The 17359-nt window shown below is 38.2% G+C and overlaps 1 protein-coding gene and 1 long non-coding RNA gene across 3 annotated transcripts in view; one reads left to right on the top strand and one right to left on the bottom strand.

Moving 5' to 3' along the window:
- Positions 1-237: 237 nt before the first annotated feature.
- Positions 238-3433, bottom strand: LOC106085948 (uncharacterized). 2 transcript variants are annotated; one of them, XR_009397659.1, is made up of 3 exons: positions 3171-3433; positions 2710-3101; positions 238-915 (listed from the first exon to the last, which is right to left on the bottom strand). It is a non-coding gene; the product is annotated as an uncharacterized LOC106085948 (long non-coding RNA). The 2 variants fall into 2 exon arrangements; XR_001221058.2 differs by having other exon boundaries at positions 2710-3433.
- Positions 3434-9170: 5737 nt separating this feature from the next.
- The window catches only part of LOC106085960 (serine protease inhibitor 42Dd), a 14567-nt gene continuing 6378 nt past the window's right edge, over positions 9171-17359 (top strand). Inside the window, exons 1-3 of the mRNA XM_013250448.2 lie at positions 9171-9559; positions 16350-17251; positions 17317-17359. The exon at positions 17317-17359 is cut by the window's right edge and continues 111 nt beyond it. Coding sequence (XP_013105902.2) covers positions 16376-17251; positions 17317-17359 — 919 coding nt within the window. The 5' untranslated portion in view covers positions 9171-9559; positions 16350-16375. The remainder of the gene's footprint in view (positions 9560-16349; positions 17252-17316) is intronic.

The raw sequence follows: 17359 nt of genomic DNA on the forward strand, positions 1-17359 counted from the left end.
AATCGCTTAACTCAATTTGATAGAATGTTTAAAATTTAGACACATGTAGGAATAGCTGCCAGGTGTATGCCATGAGAAATTATTATTAGATGTTTACGGTCAATTTGACCTTTAATACAATGAAATAGTTTTATGGGTCACAAAACGTTTTGTTACAAATTCAACATTGTTCATCATATATCGGGGTTTTCAATAAGAGCGCTACAAAAGTTTTTTTTTTTAATAAAACAAAAACGGTTGTGGATTGCAATGAAATTCTTTATTTCTGTAAAAGTTCGTTCGATGCCATTATGTATGGAACTGGATTTCTTTTACATGGCTACCACTGGAACGCTTGCAGAAGTCCAGACGCTGAAACCTATTTTCGACGGTTTTCAAGCATAAATCGGCCGATACTGCTGCAATTTCGTGTTCAATATTAGTACCATGTTCATCAATCGTCGCAGGCTTGTTGGCGTAGACCGTAGTCAAATCGCACGAAAGAGGCGGAGATGATTTCGTTAGATAACACGTTCTCCAAACTTGGTTTCCAATAAATTGATTGTGACAATCGCTGTGTTGCTTGAGGCGCCGTCCTATTGGAACCACATGTCCTCCAAGTCCGGGATGCAATCATGACTCATGGAGTACGTATGGATTGCTATCTGAACAATAACGGATATTTTGCTTATTGACGAAGCCATTCAGCCAGAAATGAGCCTCATCGCTGAAGATGATTTTTCGATGAAAACGATGAGACCAATGACTCCGAATTTCGGTAGTAAATTTCAATAATTTCGACTCGTTGTTGACTCGTATATCTTACCATTACGAAATGGCAAACTTTACTGAAGAAATGTAAAAAGAGCAGCAAAAAAATATGACGACGATTACTGTTACTATTGGTCTACCTTTGTAGCGTCCCTGTAAAAAACACTGTAGAAACAAAATATTAAAAATTGAAGAAATGAAATTTGAACCATGACAACTCAAACGCAACTCATACATATATAAAAGGGAAAAGAAGAATATGTGATCAACGAAAAGTCAACCGCAAAGCAGATGCAATTAATAGTCGACCCCTTAAATAATATTTTGGGTGTATTACAAAATCATCGCCTTTTTCTCAGTTGGAAAAATTAACCAATTTGAAAGAAAAATCTCAAATTTCGTCTTTTATGTGAAGCCATAAGAATATTTGAAACATACGTGTTATTTTAGATCGCTTAGATCGCTCTTTTCTATTATGCACATACTTCAGGATTTACAAGCATTTTAAGTTCGTTTTAGAGTTCGGACAAACTTAAGGATTTACTTAAGACTTAAGGATTTACTTAAGGACATACTTAAGGATTTACGAGCATTTTAAGTTTAAACGAAAAATGAACAAATTTGAAAGAAAAATCTCAAATTTCGTCTTTTATGAGAAGCTATAAGAATATTTGAAACAGACGTGTTATTTTAGATCGCTTAGATCGCTCTTTTCTATTATGCACATACTTCAGGATTTACAAGCATTTTAAGCTCAGACAAAAAAGAACTGATTTGTGTAGCTCCCATCCATGGTGAAGGAAATTTAAGGCAACAAACCCATCTCAGCAAATTTAAATTGGAGTGGTCAAGAACAATTCGACTGCATATTAATTGCAATCCATAAACGACCCATAAGTGATAAAATAAATCAACTCCCCACCTAAGAGAAACTTCGACAAGACTCCAAAGTGTTCTACCATAGTCCAGAGGAAAAAAGAAAAGCAAAAAAGCGATGGCAAATGAGAAAATCTCCAGGGAATAAAAGGAAACTTGTTAAGGCGACTACGAAAACTCTTAAAGCTATTGAACGACAACCAAATCGAAAGAAAGAGAGAGATAAAAAACTTATATAAGTCGCTATGGAAAGTCGCAAAAAAGGTGAAGCACCAACAAAAAATAAATTACTCTATTCAAAAGATTTGGAGGCCACCGCCCTCTTACGCCACTGTGGCTAGGAAGCACAGCAGGTATGAGCTGACTTATGCATTCATCGATATCGGCAGTGGATCCACTAGGATTTCACCTGATCATCGGTCCTAAGTGGAGGATCTGGTTAACGAGCGGATTTTCGAACACGTGCAGGACTCTGAAGAAGATTTACCTATACAAATGATGAGCGAGTATAGAGCGGACAACGCTAAGCTTTGGGTCAGCAGAATGTATTTATGTTGTCAAAAAGCTAGTAGGAAGTATCCACAATCCTGGGAGGGCGCAAAGTTAGACTTAGTGAGAAAGATGGACATCCCCCAGATCACAAAGGCACCGGTCTTCATCAAGGGTGGGGACGGCAAATTCGCGACGGAATGCTTGATGGAAGTCTTTAACAAGCAAAACCAAGGTTTGTTCACGGAGAAAAAGGGGAGACTTCTACAGGGAGGAGAAGGAGGAAAGAACTCTCCCTGTGGTGGGCATTGTGGCTAAGACTGAAGCAAACAGCTGAGTAAAATTTTTTCTCAAATTATTCACATTCGAACTTCCCCTTCCCTGGAGACTCTTATGCTAGGAAACAAGCAACCAGTCCGCCAGAACAAATGAACCAAATTGATCTTCCACGGGTAACTGAAGCAAAATACCTTGGCGTTTACTTAGCTAAAGAACTTACGATACAATAGGAAAAGCTCTAGATTTACAAGTCAATAAAATTGAATTCCTAATTGGTACTAATTCAAAATTATCTCTTGATAACAAATTACTTACTTGGAGTCCACCGTAGCTCAGAGGTGGGCATGTCTGCCTATGATGCTGAACGCCTGGGTTCGAATCCTGGCGAGACCATCAGAAACAATTTTCAACGGTGGTTTTCCCCTCCTAATGCTGGCAAAATTTGTGAGGTACTATGCCATGTAGAACTTCCCTCCACAGAGGTGTCGCACTGCGGCACGCCGTTTGGACTCGGCTATAAAAAGGAAGCTTCTTACCATTGAGCTTAAACTTGAATCGGACTGCACTCATTGATATGTGAGAAGTATGCCCCTGTTCCATAGTGGAATGTTCATGGGCAAAAATGCATTGTTAAACCAATTGGGAATTATGACATCCAATTATGGAGAACCACCTCAATTACGAATACAAAATCCTCGGTAAATTATCTATGGGACATACAAGCATTTTAAGTGAGAACAAAAATTTGCGGCATATTCAACATAAGTACGACCTACCAATGTATGGCCCTTGAAGCCTCCTCACCTAATATGGCCGATGAGTTATTCTAACCAAATAACGAAATGCGTCCCATAGTGGTTGGTGTGTGTTGTGATCTCTGGCTTTCCTTTTTCATTGCTTTTCAATTTTTTAAGGAGTTTTAAGTTAGATTAAACAAATTACCTTTCTAATGATGAAGGGTATGAAATAAACAACCCCTACAATTCTGAATCATCCCAGGGCAAGTGAAAAATTTGCCATTTCAATTGTAGTGCAGTCAGTTAGTAATAACGAACTAATCGACTCAGAATTTATTTCGATTGCATCCACTTGCACTTGCAACATCATTATTTCCGCGTGGTGGAAGCAAAAAAAAAAATAAATAACAACAAACGTGCCTATTTGAGTGAAACAAATTTGATTCCATTCATTTTTCTTCTTCGCATGACAATGGAATTTTTGATTTATGTTGAATGTGGGTGGATGGGTCGATTATAAACTAAATGTTGCTGCTATTGCTGTGGATAGGCGATGAATTTTTACTATGGCTGGCTTGTGTAATTTATTCCCTGGACGAGATGACGTTGTGGGCAGGGGCTGGGCTGGGGCAGCAGTAAACAATTTTAATTGAAATGTACATCTGTTGAAGAAGTCCTTCGTTTTTATTTTGTGCGCCCAACGGGCCCAAACATTAAATGGTGGCAGCTGTTCATACAAAATTATATGGACTTGAGTAAAACAAATATTATTCTATTACAAGTTCTCAAATAAACATACATAGATATATACTTACATGTTAAGACCATTTGTATGAGAGTAACTGCATGCTAAATGTGCAAAGAAATGCACTGAAAATAATAATTGTGTGAAAAAAGGGGACCTAGAGGAACTGTGAAAATGCACTAGACCCATTTTTTGGGGAGAGAGTGGCCTACTGAAAGACGGCAGAGACGGCGAAAATTCAAACATAACGTGTTTCGACGTTTGGAAAGTTTTAATCATGAGGTTTTGTAATAAAACGGAGGGAGATCAATTAGACTCACCCAAAAATCAATAAAAAAGATTTCCATTTCTCCCAAGTTGAGCTAGGTTATGTTAAAAGGTACATGAACTTACCATTCTGTATGTCCTAGGAGAGAAAATATTTTCTTAAAAACGAGGATACCCACCACCGTGGATATACATCTAACCATTCCATTTGGTAATATTTGCGAATCTTAGAATTACGGTCTATACACAATTACAACCAATTATGGTCCGATTTGGACCAAACCGGGTAAGGATGTCGAGTGGACTAAAACAACCCATTATTTCGAACTTCGAGGATAGTATGAGGCTTTAATGAGCCCAAAATCTTAAATCGGGTGATGGGTCTCAATGGAAGCTGTATCCAAATATCTTCTACACTTCAGAATACTCGGCATGGATAAAAAAATTTATCGTTATCGGGTATTTAATAAGATTTTTAAGGGTTCAAGACCCTAAATCGGAAGATTGGTCTATATGGCAGCTATACTCATAAGTGACTTTTTGGAAGTATCAGAAAATCATCGCCTTTTTTCTATTGGACATACTTGAGGATTTACAAGCATTTTAAGTAAGTTCAATAGTTGGAACAAAAAAAAATCAACTGCGGATTATTTGCCATATATAATCGACCTAAAATTGGCATATTGGATCTTTCAAAAGATCTTCACCCTATTCTCCGTTAGACATACTTGAAGATTTACAAGCATTTTAAGTTTGTTTTATAGTTGGTTACATTTTCATTTTTTACATCGCTGGTTAATACCAAGCCACAATGAATGCATCGCACAAGTATCCCGCCGGTTCCTTTATGCCCTGAAAGCACCCAGCAAGCATTTTCGAGCGAAAAAGTATAATTTCACCCATTCTAGGGTTTATACCAAACCCATTGACTTTCGCCCATCCAGACAGCTACCTTAGCTGAGATGTACCCAAAATACAAAATTTCAACAGAGAAAATAAATTTGAAGATTTTGTTTGCCCACCCTTTTTCTTCGAGTGTATAATAATTTTTTTTTTTAAATGTTGCCCCCAATCAAATTTGACTTTCTAAGGGGTTATGGATTGCATGCCGCAATACGGGCGGCCGCTGGACTTTAGCGGCATGTTCTTATCTTTGTCCAATAACAAATGAATAATGATCACGCCGCCATCATCACCCAACACCAACAAACATAGAAGATCCGGTGCGGTGCAAAATATCAACAACAACAACAAACATAAAATAATAATTATTTACCCATTGCTCCAAATAAGTTTAAATTTTGTGGACCATCAGTAGCAGTGGCATGGAGGGCAGGCACACTTTGGCGCAATGTTTTGTCTCAGCCAACACTTACTCTTTATTCGAATGAATGAATTTGTTTAAAGCACAGTGGGATTATAAACAAAAATAAATGACATCATCCAACCACCCACCCAACCATCACAGCAGATGTGTTGAGAAAAAATCATTTGAATAAAAAACCGGTAAAAGAGAAGGAACTTTCGATAAAATTTCGTTATTCAACAGAATTAAAAAAAATTTATAAAAATCTAAACTTCTGCAATTAATCATACAGATTTGGCCAGAGAAAACAGGTGACAAAGTTTTTTTTATGATTACTGAATCGGTGTAATCGAATATTTGTTGGCACCCTTATTGTAATCGAAAAACCTCATATAGACCAATCCGCCGATTTAGGGTCTTAGGCCCATAAAAGCAACATTTATTATCCGATTTTTCTGAAATTTGGGACAGTGAGTTTTGTTGGGGCTTTTGACATCCTTTCCCAATTTGGCCCAGAACGGTCCAGATTTGGATATAGCTGCCATATAGACCGATTTCTCGATATAAGGTTTTTTGCCGATAAAAGACAAATTTATTGTCCGATGTCGCCAAAATCTCTCGATTTAAGATCTTGCGCCCATAAAAGGCGCATACATGGTCCGATTTTGCCAAAATTCGGGACAATGAGTTGTGTTAGGCCCCTTGACATCTTTCTGTAAGTTAGCCCCGATCGGTTCAAATTTGGATATAACTACCATATAGACCGATCTCTCGATTTAAGGTTTTGGGCCCATAAAAGACACATTTATTGTCCGATGTCGCCAAAATTTGGGACAGTGATTTGTGTAAGGCCCCCCCGACATCCTTCTTCCATTTGGCCCAGATTGGTCTAGTTTTGGATATAGACCGATCTTTCATTTAAGGTTTTGGGGCCATAAAAAGCACATTTATTGTCCGATATCGCCAAAATTTGAAACGGTGAGTTGTGTTAGGGTCTTCGATATCTCCGCAATTAGGCCCTGATTGGTCCAGATTTCAATACAGCTACCATGTAGATCGATCTCTCGATTTAAGGTCTTGGACCCATAGAAGACTCACAGCGGCTTATGTTTGGCTTTTCGACATCCGTGTCGTATACGGTTCAGATCGGTCTATACCGAATTTGGTCCAAATCGGACCATATTTCGATATAACTGCTTATGCACTTTTCACCGGATTATGGCGAAAAGTGGTTTACAACCGATGTGGTGGGTATCCAAAGTTCGACCCGGCCGAACTTAACGCCTTTTTACTTGTTTTTATACTAATTTCGTCATTCCTTGAAATATTCGTCTAAGTTCGGAAGTGGGGGGTGATTCCCAGGATGATTTATTTAATGTATGAGGCCATCGTGAGACCACTACTAGCCTATGGAGCACTGGTATGGTGGAATGCAGTAGGGAAGAGGACGCGTGCGAGTGAGTTCGAGAAGGTTCGGAGACTGTTCGATTCTGGGTGTTATGGACACGGTGGGTAGACTGGCATCAGTGCCATATGGAGTGAGGGCATTCGCGATTCGATTGCTTGAGAGGGACGAATGAAACCTCGATCTACACAGATGGATCCAAGATGGAGTCAGGGACTGGATTGGGGGTCTACTCTGATGCACTCAATATTAGTTTGTCTCTGAGACTGCCGGACGAGTGCGGACGCTCCTCCTAACCCCAAAAGTACTAACCAAAAATAAAAGTGGACCGATCGGGACAATATGGGATTCAAATGAAAGGTATTCAATAGTAGAACACGAATTTCATAAAAAAATATGGGTCCAAGGACCTGGGGGCCGCCCCAGCCCCAAAATCTCTTAAAATAGATTTATTTGACAATATGGGACTCAAATGAAAGGTATTCGGGAGTAGATTACGAATATGGTCAAGATGTAGGAATAGGCTTTATAATTTATTGATAACGGAAGGGGGCTGACCCTCCACCGTTACCCCAAAAACACCACCCAAAATCAAAAGTGGGCCGATTGGGACAATATGGGCATCAAATGAAAAGTATGCAGGAGTAGATAACGAATGTGGCATACAAATTCATGTCGAAGTATAGGTGGTAACCCCACCCCCAAAAAAACGCCCAAAATGGGCACATTTGCCAATCACGGATATATGGGACTCGATTTGTTTGTTCCGTATAGACTGAAAAACGGCAGAACCGGTTTTCTCGAAATTTTCGCATATTGTGTAGGTTGGTCTTGAAGGAAACATTGGCTATATAATTTTTGAGAATCGGAAGGGGGACGGACCCCCCCCTTATGCGAAAAACACAGTCCAAAATCAAAAGTGGACCGATCGGGACATTATAGGTATCAAATGAAAGGTATTGGAGAGTTGAATACGAATATGGTATTAAAAATTTGAGTCTAAGTACCCATTGGGCCGCCCCAACCCCAAAACTCCCCCAAACAGACATATTGGACGTTCATTTCAATATGGGGCTCAAATGAAAGGTATTCGGGAGTAGATTTCGAATCTGGCATACAAAATCAGTTCAAAGTATAGGGGGTTACGCCACCCTCAAAAACACCATTGGACCCATTATGACTATGTGCTACTTGGTTGAACCGATTTTCTAAAAATTTTCATAGATTGTGTACGTTTGTCAGGAAGGAAATTTATTAATTTTTAGATATGGAGGGGAGGCGGACCCTTTCCCTTACCCCAAAAATGACACCCATTTGCGAAAGTGGTCCGATGGGCACAATAAGGGTATCAAATGAAAGGTATTGGAGACCAGAAAACGAATATGGTATTAAAATTTGGGTCGAAGTACCCAGCGGGCCCCCCCTAACCCCAAACCTTCTCTAAGCAGTTCATTTCAATATGAGACTCAAATGGAAAGTATTAGGCAGTAGATTACAAATATGGCATAAAACATAAGGTCCAAGTAATGGGAGGTTGCCCGCCCCAAAATACCCCCAAATGGGCATATTAGCCGACATTAAATTTGCGTGACATTAAAATTTGCGTTTAAGTCTAGGTCACGCTTTTGCTCCTGCAAATGCAAATTTGCCCATGAACATTACCCTAAAGAATGACCATGTATGGCGTTGTATCTCGCAAATGTCACCAACATTAAGAGGAGAGCTTTGTCCGATGTTCTCGCCAGGATTCGAACGCGTTCAGCGTCATAGGCTACAATGATACGAGTTCGATATCCGCATTTCCCACCCTAAATAGATATTCGAGATTTAAAGAAGGCGCAGCGGAGTGGGCCCTGTTCAGCCAGTAAACTATAAAATAAAATTTGAGATGCTCAAATTTAAAAAAAATCCGGTTTATGCTTCCGTTTTCTTACATTTTTGTGTTTATTTACCCTAAACACTGCCAGCCGGCATGTGTTTTAATATAGAAGTATTAAAAGTTTTTTTTTTATCAAAGAGAGCATAGATGGCACCCATTCTTGGACAAGGGGTGCGAGACATTGTTTATCTAAAAGATATATGATCATTTCTTGCTATACACAATAAAATTCCCCCAACCACTAATGAGAGATAATGAGTTGAGAGTAGTACGTATGTGGGGCTGTCTCTCAGTTGACTAAATAAATAAAAACTGCAGTGTAAATTTTTTGGGCAGACAGAATGACTGAGTGGATCGACTCTTATGAATGGATGACTAGAGAAGCAACAAACCACACAGAAGCCAGCAACTGGCAACTGTGGAAGCAATACAACGCGAATTTATGTTTTCACAAACAAAAAAAAAAAAAAACAAAATTCAAAACAAACGAGGAAAAAAAATCGACACACCAAAAAAATGTTGTTGATAATTTTCATCAACACCGAAGGGGGAGCAGCAACAGCAGTCGATGGCAGGCAGCAGCAGCAGCAGCATCATCATCATCTCAAGCAAAAACGACGAATTTCACTTCATGGCAAAATTATTGAAAATTTTATAGAATTTTTTGGTTTCTATTTTTTGGGGGAGAATTTAGTTTTCGCCAAGAGCTCGTGGAGATAAAATCGTTGGGTCTTTGTCGATAAGCAGTGAGCGTGAGCGCTTCTTTCTTTTGGGCTACAAAGCATTTCTAATATTTTTGTTTGAATATTAAATAGATATAGAAGAGGTATTGTGTGCTATTTAAATTTTGATGACTTTTTCCTAAAACTGAAAGTGACTCAAAATAGAAAAAAATTTTAGAAATTCCTTAGGGAAAGATTTTGGGGAACAATTTTTCTCATAATTTGCTTTTAATGATTTTTTAAATAGTCGGGTTTTTTTTCTGTGATGTAATTAATTAAAAAAAATATACAGAAGGGGGTCCACCCACAACTGCCACTTGAATTTGTGTTTCTCTTCCCCTTCCCTCACCCCTTGTCTTCTATTATCTCTGTGTAAACATGTGTATCATTTAATAGTGATTAACGCGATTTTTCCTTCTTGGCTGAGGAAAACGCCTTGCCCATGCAACAACCACTTGTGAGTGTGAAATAATGATGATGATGAAGTTTGTGTTGGTTTCTTGGGATTGCCCGTAAAACGTTTTAATTGAACTTTTGATATTGCACGCAAAATCTTAAAAATTTTCCCTTTTCCACAAGTTTTTCAATAAAATTAAAAAAAAAAACGACAACAAAACACTCAAGAAGCCAAGAAGGTAATCGAAATTGACGTAGTGCGGTTTGTTTTTGTATTCTTTTTGGGTGTACTCGCAATTAAAAATGCCCAAGCATATAAAATGTTGCGGTTTATTCCTCCATACTCATCATTGACCGGATATATAGAACAGTGTTAAAAGAAACGTTTTAATAATGTATTGTTTTAAATTGGAGAATTAATACTGTGTGCCAATTTCTTTTTTTTTGTCTTGAAACAAAATGATCATCGCTAAATTTATATGGAAAAAATAGATTCTTGAAGGGGCGATTTCATTGAAAAGAGTTATGGTGAATTCGAAAATATTGAAACCATGTTTATAAAATGAATTCACAATGAGGTCGCAAAAATACTTATGATGCAAATCGCCGATGATGTTCAAAAAATGATGAAAAACCGAAATCGGCGGGGCTGAACTTTGGTTACTCACCACCTCGGAAATATATGTGAACCACCTTTCGTCACAATCGGGTGAATAATGCATTAATAATGCACCCGTTCCAAAACCATAAATGGAGAGATCGGTCTATATGGATGCTATATAAAAATCTGGACCGATCAGAACCAAGGATGTCTTAAGCCATAAGATAACTCTCTGTCTCAAATTTCGGCGAAATCGGGCAATAAAGGCGCCTTTTATGGTTCCAAAACCCTAAATCGAGAGATCGGTCTATATGGCAGCTATATCCAAATCTAGACCGGACTAAGCCAAATTGCATAAAGATGTCGAGGGTCCTAACACAACACACTGTCCCAAATTTCGGATAAATCGGACAATAAATGCGCCTTTTATGGATCCAAGACCTTAAATCGAGAGATCGGTCTATATGGCAGCTATATTCAAATCTAGACTGATCTAAGTCATATTGCAGAAAGATGTCGAGGGGCCTAACACAACTCACTGTCCCAAATTTCAGCGAAATCGGACAATAAATGCGCCTTTTATGGCACCATAACCTTAAATCGAGAGTTCGGTCTATATGGCAGCTATATCCAAATCTGGAATCCGACCCAAATTTGAAGAAGAATGTTGAAGGGCCTTACACAACTCACTGTTCCAAATTTTGGCGAAATCGGACAATAAAGGCGCCTTTTATGGTCCCAAAACCTTAAATCGAGAGATCGGTCTATATGGCAGCTATATCCAAATCTAGACCGATCTAAGCCAAATCGCAAAAAGGATGTAGAGGGGCCTAACAAAACTCACTGCCCCAAATTTCGGCGAAATCGGACAATAAATGCGCCTTTTATGGACCCAAGACACTAAATCGAGGGATCGGACTATATGGCAGCTATATCCAAATCTTGACCGATCTGAGCCAAATTAAAAAAAAAAATGACGAAGGGCTTAACACAACTCACTGTCCCAAATTTCGGATAAATCGTACAATAAATGCGCCTTTTATGGGCCTAAGACCTTAAATCGGGATATCGGTCTATATGGCAGCTATATCCAAATCTGAACCGATTTGGGCCAAGTTTCAGAAAAATGTCGAAGAGCCTAACACAACTCACTGACCCAAATTTCGGCGACATCGGACAATAAATGAGCCTTTTATGGCCCCAAAACCTTAAATCGAGAGATTTAAGGTTTATGACAGCTATATCCAAATCTTGACCGATCTGAGCCAAATTAAAAAAAGATGACGAAGGGCTTAACACAACTCACTGCCCCAAATTTCGGCGAAATCGGACAATAAATGCGCCTTTTATGGACCCAAGACACAAAATCGAGGGATCGGACTATATGGCAGCTATATCCAAATCTTGACCGATCTGAGCCAAATTAAAAAAAAAAATGACGAAGGGCTTAACACAACTCACTGTCCCAAATTTCGGATAAATCGTACAATAAATGCGCCTTTTATGGGCCTAAGACCTTAAATCGGGATATCGGTCTATATGGCAGCTATATCCAAATCTGAACCGATTTGGGCCAAGTTTCAGAAAAATGTCGAAGAGCCTAACACAACTCACTGTCCCAAATTTCGGCGAAATCGGACAATTAATACGCCTTTTATGGGCCCAAGACCTAAAATCGAGAGATCGGTCTATATGGCAGCTATATCCAAATCTGGAACAATCTGACCCAAATTTGAAGAAGAATGTTAAAGGGACATACACAACTCACTGTTCCAAATGTTGACAAAATCGGTTAATAAAAGCGCTTTTTATGGACCCAAAACCTTAAATCGAGAGATCGGTCTACATGGCAGCTATATTCAAATCTGGACCGATCTGGCCTATATTGCAGAAAGGTCTCGAGAGGCCTAACACAACTCACTGTCCCAAATTTCAGCAAAATCGGATAACAAATGCGGCTCTTATGGGCCTTAGACCCATAAGAGCCACATTTCACACATTCTCTGCAGGTATTTCCGGAAGTAACCATGGCCTGTCAGCATCTGTATGACGTAATAGCTGATGTCGCCGTACTTCTTATTTCTCCACATCCGTACATCGGGTATTAGTCGTCGAGTCCACCTGGCCCGATATTCGTCCACCTCTGTTGCCATCTCTCTTTACTCTACCCTCGTATGACCCGTATATGATCCGTTTGTATCTCACGCTATCATCTCTGGGTGTTGCACTTCGCAGCGTAAAGCCTGGCTTGCTCCATGACCTGTAGGTGAATCGGAACCATTCTGGCTGCTGGCATAAGGGCTGCGGGCTCCGCCAGTGTCCGGTAGGATGATATGACCCTAAGTGCCGCCGTCCTCTGTACAGAGAGCAGGGATTTCGCTAGGCCTGCTTTCTGCTGTGTCTGGCCCCATATTTCAATCGCAAAGAGGAGGATGCTATTGTATGTCTCCATTAAGAGTCTGCGCTTGACCACCTATGTTTGCCATCATTCCACTGAGTTGCGCGGTTACCCCCACGGCCTTTGTTCTCGCATGCCGAATTTGCTCTGCATAGGTCAGCTAGGTATCTATTGTAGTTGGATCCCTAGATATTTGACCGATCTCTTGGACTTCACCAGTGCGTCGTCTATGTCAACTTCCACTGTGATTTTGTTCTCGTTAGGTGTAGCAACTCCGTCTTCTATATGGCAAGTTGCAAGCCGTGGGAGTCCAGTCAGTCCTTTGCCCTTAGTATCACATGCTGTAGTTTGCGCTCTGCATCTTCCCTGTCCCTTGCCGTGATGACTGCAGCGATGTCGTCAGCATATCCTGCTAGAAAGGTTTCATCTGGTGTTGCTGTTCGAAGTATTCCATCGTAATAGGCATTTCAAAGTAGGGATCTTTGTGCCGCTCCTGATGTAACTTCATGTTCACTTGTTCCATTCTGAGAGTTATATATAAGTACTCTGTCACGCAGGTAATTTTTCATTATTCTGACCAGATTCTCCGGGATATTAAAGTCCTCTCTGAGCGCTTGGAGGGCTTCAGACCATCTGAGGCTAATGAATACGTTCTTCACATCCAGTCTGACCAAGAAAACAATCGGCCTGGAGTAGTGGTTCCTTTTCCTAGCCGCCTTTACTATCTCTAAGAGCTCCGATTGTGCACATTCCAGCCCGGAAGTCATGTTGTCTCATTGAGAGTCCACCTCCCTCAATGATGGCGTCCCTGTTTCGTAAATGGGCTCATATTGTCAGTGGGCTCTTCATAAACTCCATATAGAGGGCGCAATTTTCATCTGATTGGGCTAAAATTTTGTAAAATTATTTTATTTTTATGTATTTTATTTCACTTCATTCCATTTCATTTTATTTCATTTCATTTCATTTCATTTCATTTCATTTCATTTCATTTCATTTCATTTCATTTCATTTCATTTCATTTCATTTCATTTCATTTCATTTCATTTCATTTCATTTCATTTCATTTCATTTCATTTCATTTCATTTCATTTCATTTCATTTCATTTCATTTCATTTCATTTCATTTCATTTTATTTCATTTCATATCATTTCATTTCATTTCATTTCATTTCATTTCATTTCATTTCATTTCATTTCGTTTCATTTCATTTCATTTCTGTTCATTTCATTTCATTTCATTCATTCCATTTCATTTCATTTCATTCATTCCATTTCATTTCATTTCATTGTATTTCATTTCATTTCATTTCATTTCATTTCATTCCATTTCATTTCATTTCACTCCATTCCATTCCATTCCATTCCATTCCATTCCATTCCATTCCATTCCATTCCATTTCACTCCATTCCATTCCATTCCATTTCATTTCATTTCATTTCAATTCATTTCATTTCATTCCATTTCATTCCATTTCATTCCATTCCATTCCATTTCATTCCATTTCATTCCATTCCATTCCATTTCATTTCATTTCATTTCATTTCATTTCATTCCATTCCATTCCATTCCATTCCAATCCATTCCATTCCATTCCATTCCATTCCATTCCATTTCATTTCATTCCATTTCATTTCATTCCATTCCATTTCATTCCATTTCATTTCATTCCATTCCATTCCATTCCATTCCATTCCATTCCATTCCATTCCATTCCATTCCATTCCATTCCATTCCATTCCATTCCATTCCATTCCATTTCATTTCATTTCATTTCATTTCATTTCATTTCATTTCATTTCATTTCATTCCATTTCATTTCATTCCATTCCATTCCATTTCATTTCATTTCATTTCATTTCATTTCATTTCATTTCATTTCATTTCATTTCATTTCATTCCATTCCATTTCATTTCATTTCATTTCATTTCATTCCATTCCATTCCATTCCATTCCATTCCATTTCATTCCATTCCATTCCATTCCATTTCATTCCATTTCATTCCATTTCATTTCATTTCATTTCATTTCATTTCATTTCATTTCATTTCATTTCATTCCATTTCATTTCATTCCATTCCATTCCATTTCATTTCATTTCATTTCATTTCATTTCATTTCATTCCATTCCATTTCATTTCATTTCATTTCATTCCATTCCATTCCATTCCATTCCATTCCATTCCATTCCATTCCATTCCATTCCATTTCATTCCATTCCATTTCATTCCATTTCATTCCATTCCATTTCATTCCATTCCATTTCATTTCAATTCATTTCATTTCATTCCATTCCATTTCATTTCATTTCACTCCATTCCATTCCATTCCATTTCACTCCATTCCATTCCATTCCATTTCACTCCATTCCATTTCATTCCATTCCATTTCAATTCATTTCATTCCATTTTATTCCATTTCATTTCATTTCATTCCATTCCATTTCATTTCATTACATTTCATTTCATTTCATTTCATTTCATTTCATTTCATTTCATTTCATTTCATTTCATTTCATTTCATTTCATTTCATTTCATTTCATTTCATTTCATTTCATTCCATTTCATTTCATTTCATTCCATTTCATTTCATTTCATTTCATTCCATTTCATTTCATTTCATTCCATTTCATTTCATTTCATTTCATTTCATTCCATTTCATTTCATTCCATTTCATTTCATTCCATTTCATTTCATTTCATTCCATTTCACTCAATTTCATGTCATTTCATTCCATTTCACTCAATTTCTTTTCATTCCATTTCATTTCATTCCATTTCATTTGATTCCATTTCATTACATTGCTTTCCATTTCATTCCATTTAATTCCATTTCATTCCATCTCATTCCATCTCATTCCATTTCATTCCATTCCATTCCATTCCATTCCATCCCATTCCATTCCATTCCATTCCATTTCATTCCATTCCATTCCATTCCTTTCCATTACATTCGATTTCATTCCATTTCATTTAATTTCATTCCATTTCATTCCATTTAACTTCATTCCACTTCAATCCACTCCATTCCATTTCATTCCACTTCATTCCATTCCATTTCATTCCATTCCATTTCATTCCATTCCATTTCATACCATTCCATTTCATTCCATTCCATTTTATTTCATTCCATTCCATTCCATTTCATTCCATTTCATTTCATTCCATTCCATTTCATTTCATTCCATTCCATTCCATTCCATTCCATTCCATTCCATTCCATTCCATTCCATTCCATTCCATTCCATTTCATTTCATTCCATTCCATTTCATTTCATTTCATTCCATTCCATTCCATTCCATTCCATTTTATTCCCTTTCATTCCATTCCATTTCATTCCATTTAATTCCCTTTCATTCCATTCCATTTCATTCCCTTTCATTTCATTCCATCCCATTTCATTTAATTTTTCTTAAAATAACAACTGGCCCAGCCAATCTATCAAATTTTACATTTCTTTTGCCCAATTTTCTAATTTCGATTTTTTTAATTCTAGTACACCTGCAAGTTGTGACCACCGCCATGGATTCTTCAAATAACAACAACTTTGAAACCAATTTCGGCTTGGACATCTTCACAAATCTACTGAGTGCCAATGACAGTGCCTGCTGTGAAGAAAATTTCATTATATCACCTTTTCTAATTGAGGCTTTACTCTCTCTTATGTATCTAGGATCGGACGGCAAGACAGCCGAGGAACTTAAAACCAAACTGCAACTGCAACGTTTTCCCAATAATGCCAAAATGGCCAGCTATTTCGCCGGCAATCTGGCTGCCATTACCCAGGCCTCTCCAGATACCCAGCTGGAGATGTGCTCCAGAATTTTTGTTAATGACACCTACGAATTGGATAGTGAATTTCAAAAAATCGCCTACAAATATTTCCTAACCCAAGTGGAGAAACTCAGCTTGGCCAGCAAGGCCAAATTGGAGGAACACATCAAAATGGCAATACAACAAACTCTTAAATTAAACTCCGCTGCTTCCTTCCAAAGCTTGGAGGATAATAGCAAAGCTTTGCTATTAATGGCAGCAAATTTCAAGAATAAATGGTTTTTGCCCTTCAGCGCCTATCGTTCGGGCCTCTATGAGTTCCATGTGTCTCCGGATTGTGTCAAACCCATACCCATGATGTTGGACGATGAAATGTTTGTAAAATTTGTGGAATTAAAGGAAATGGATGCCCGTGCTGTGGAGTTGCCCTATGAACATGACGATGAGATTTCGATGCTTTTGATACTGCCCAATCGCAGGGATGGCCTTAAGGATTTGGAACAGAAATTGAGAAATGTCAATTTATCCTCCATCTCTGAGCAAATGCAAATGGAAAGTGTGCAACTGTTGTTGCCAAAATTCAAAATCGATTTCGAATGTTCACTAAGGCAGGTGTTGCAAAAGGTAGGTGGGGCGATAATATTTTTGAATTTTCAATTAATGTTTGTTTTTTTTTGCTCTTCTCCAAGATGGACTTTTCCTTGTTATTCTCAGAGGAATCGAATATGAAAA

Source organism: Stomoxys calcitrans, chromosome 3 (genome assembly GCF_963082655.1).
Source record: "Stomoxys calcitrans chromosome 3, idStoCalc2.1, whole genome shotgun sequence".
Lineage (NCBI taxonomy): Eukaryota > Metazoa > Arthropoda > Insecta > Diptera > Muscidae > Stomoxys > Stomoxys calcitrans.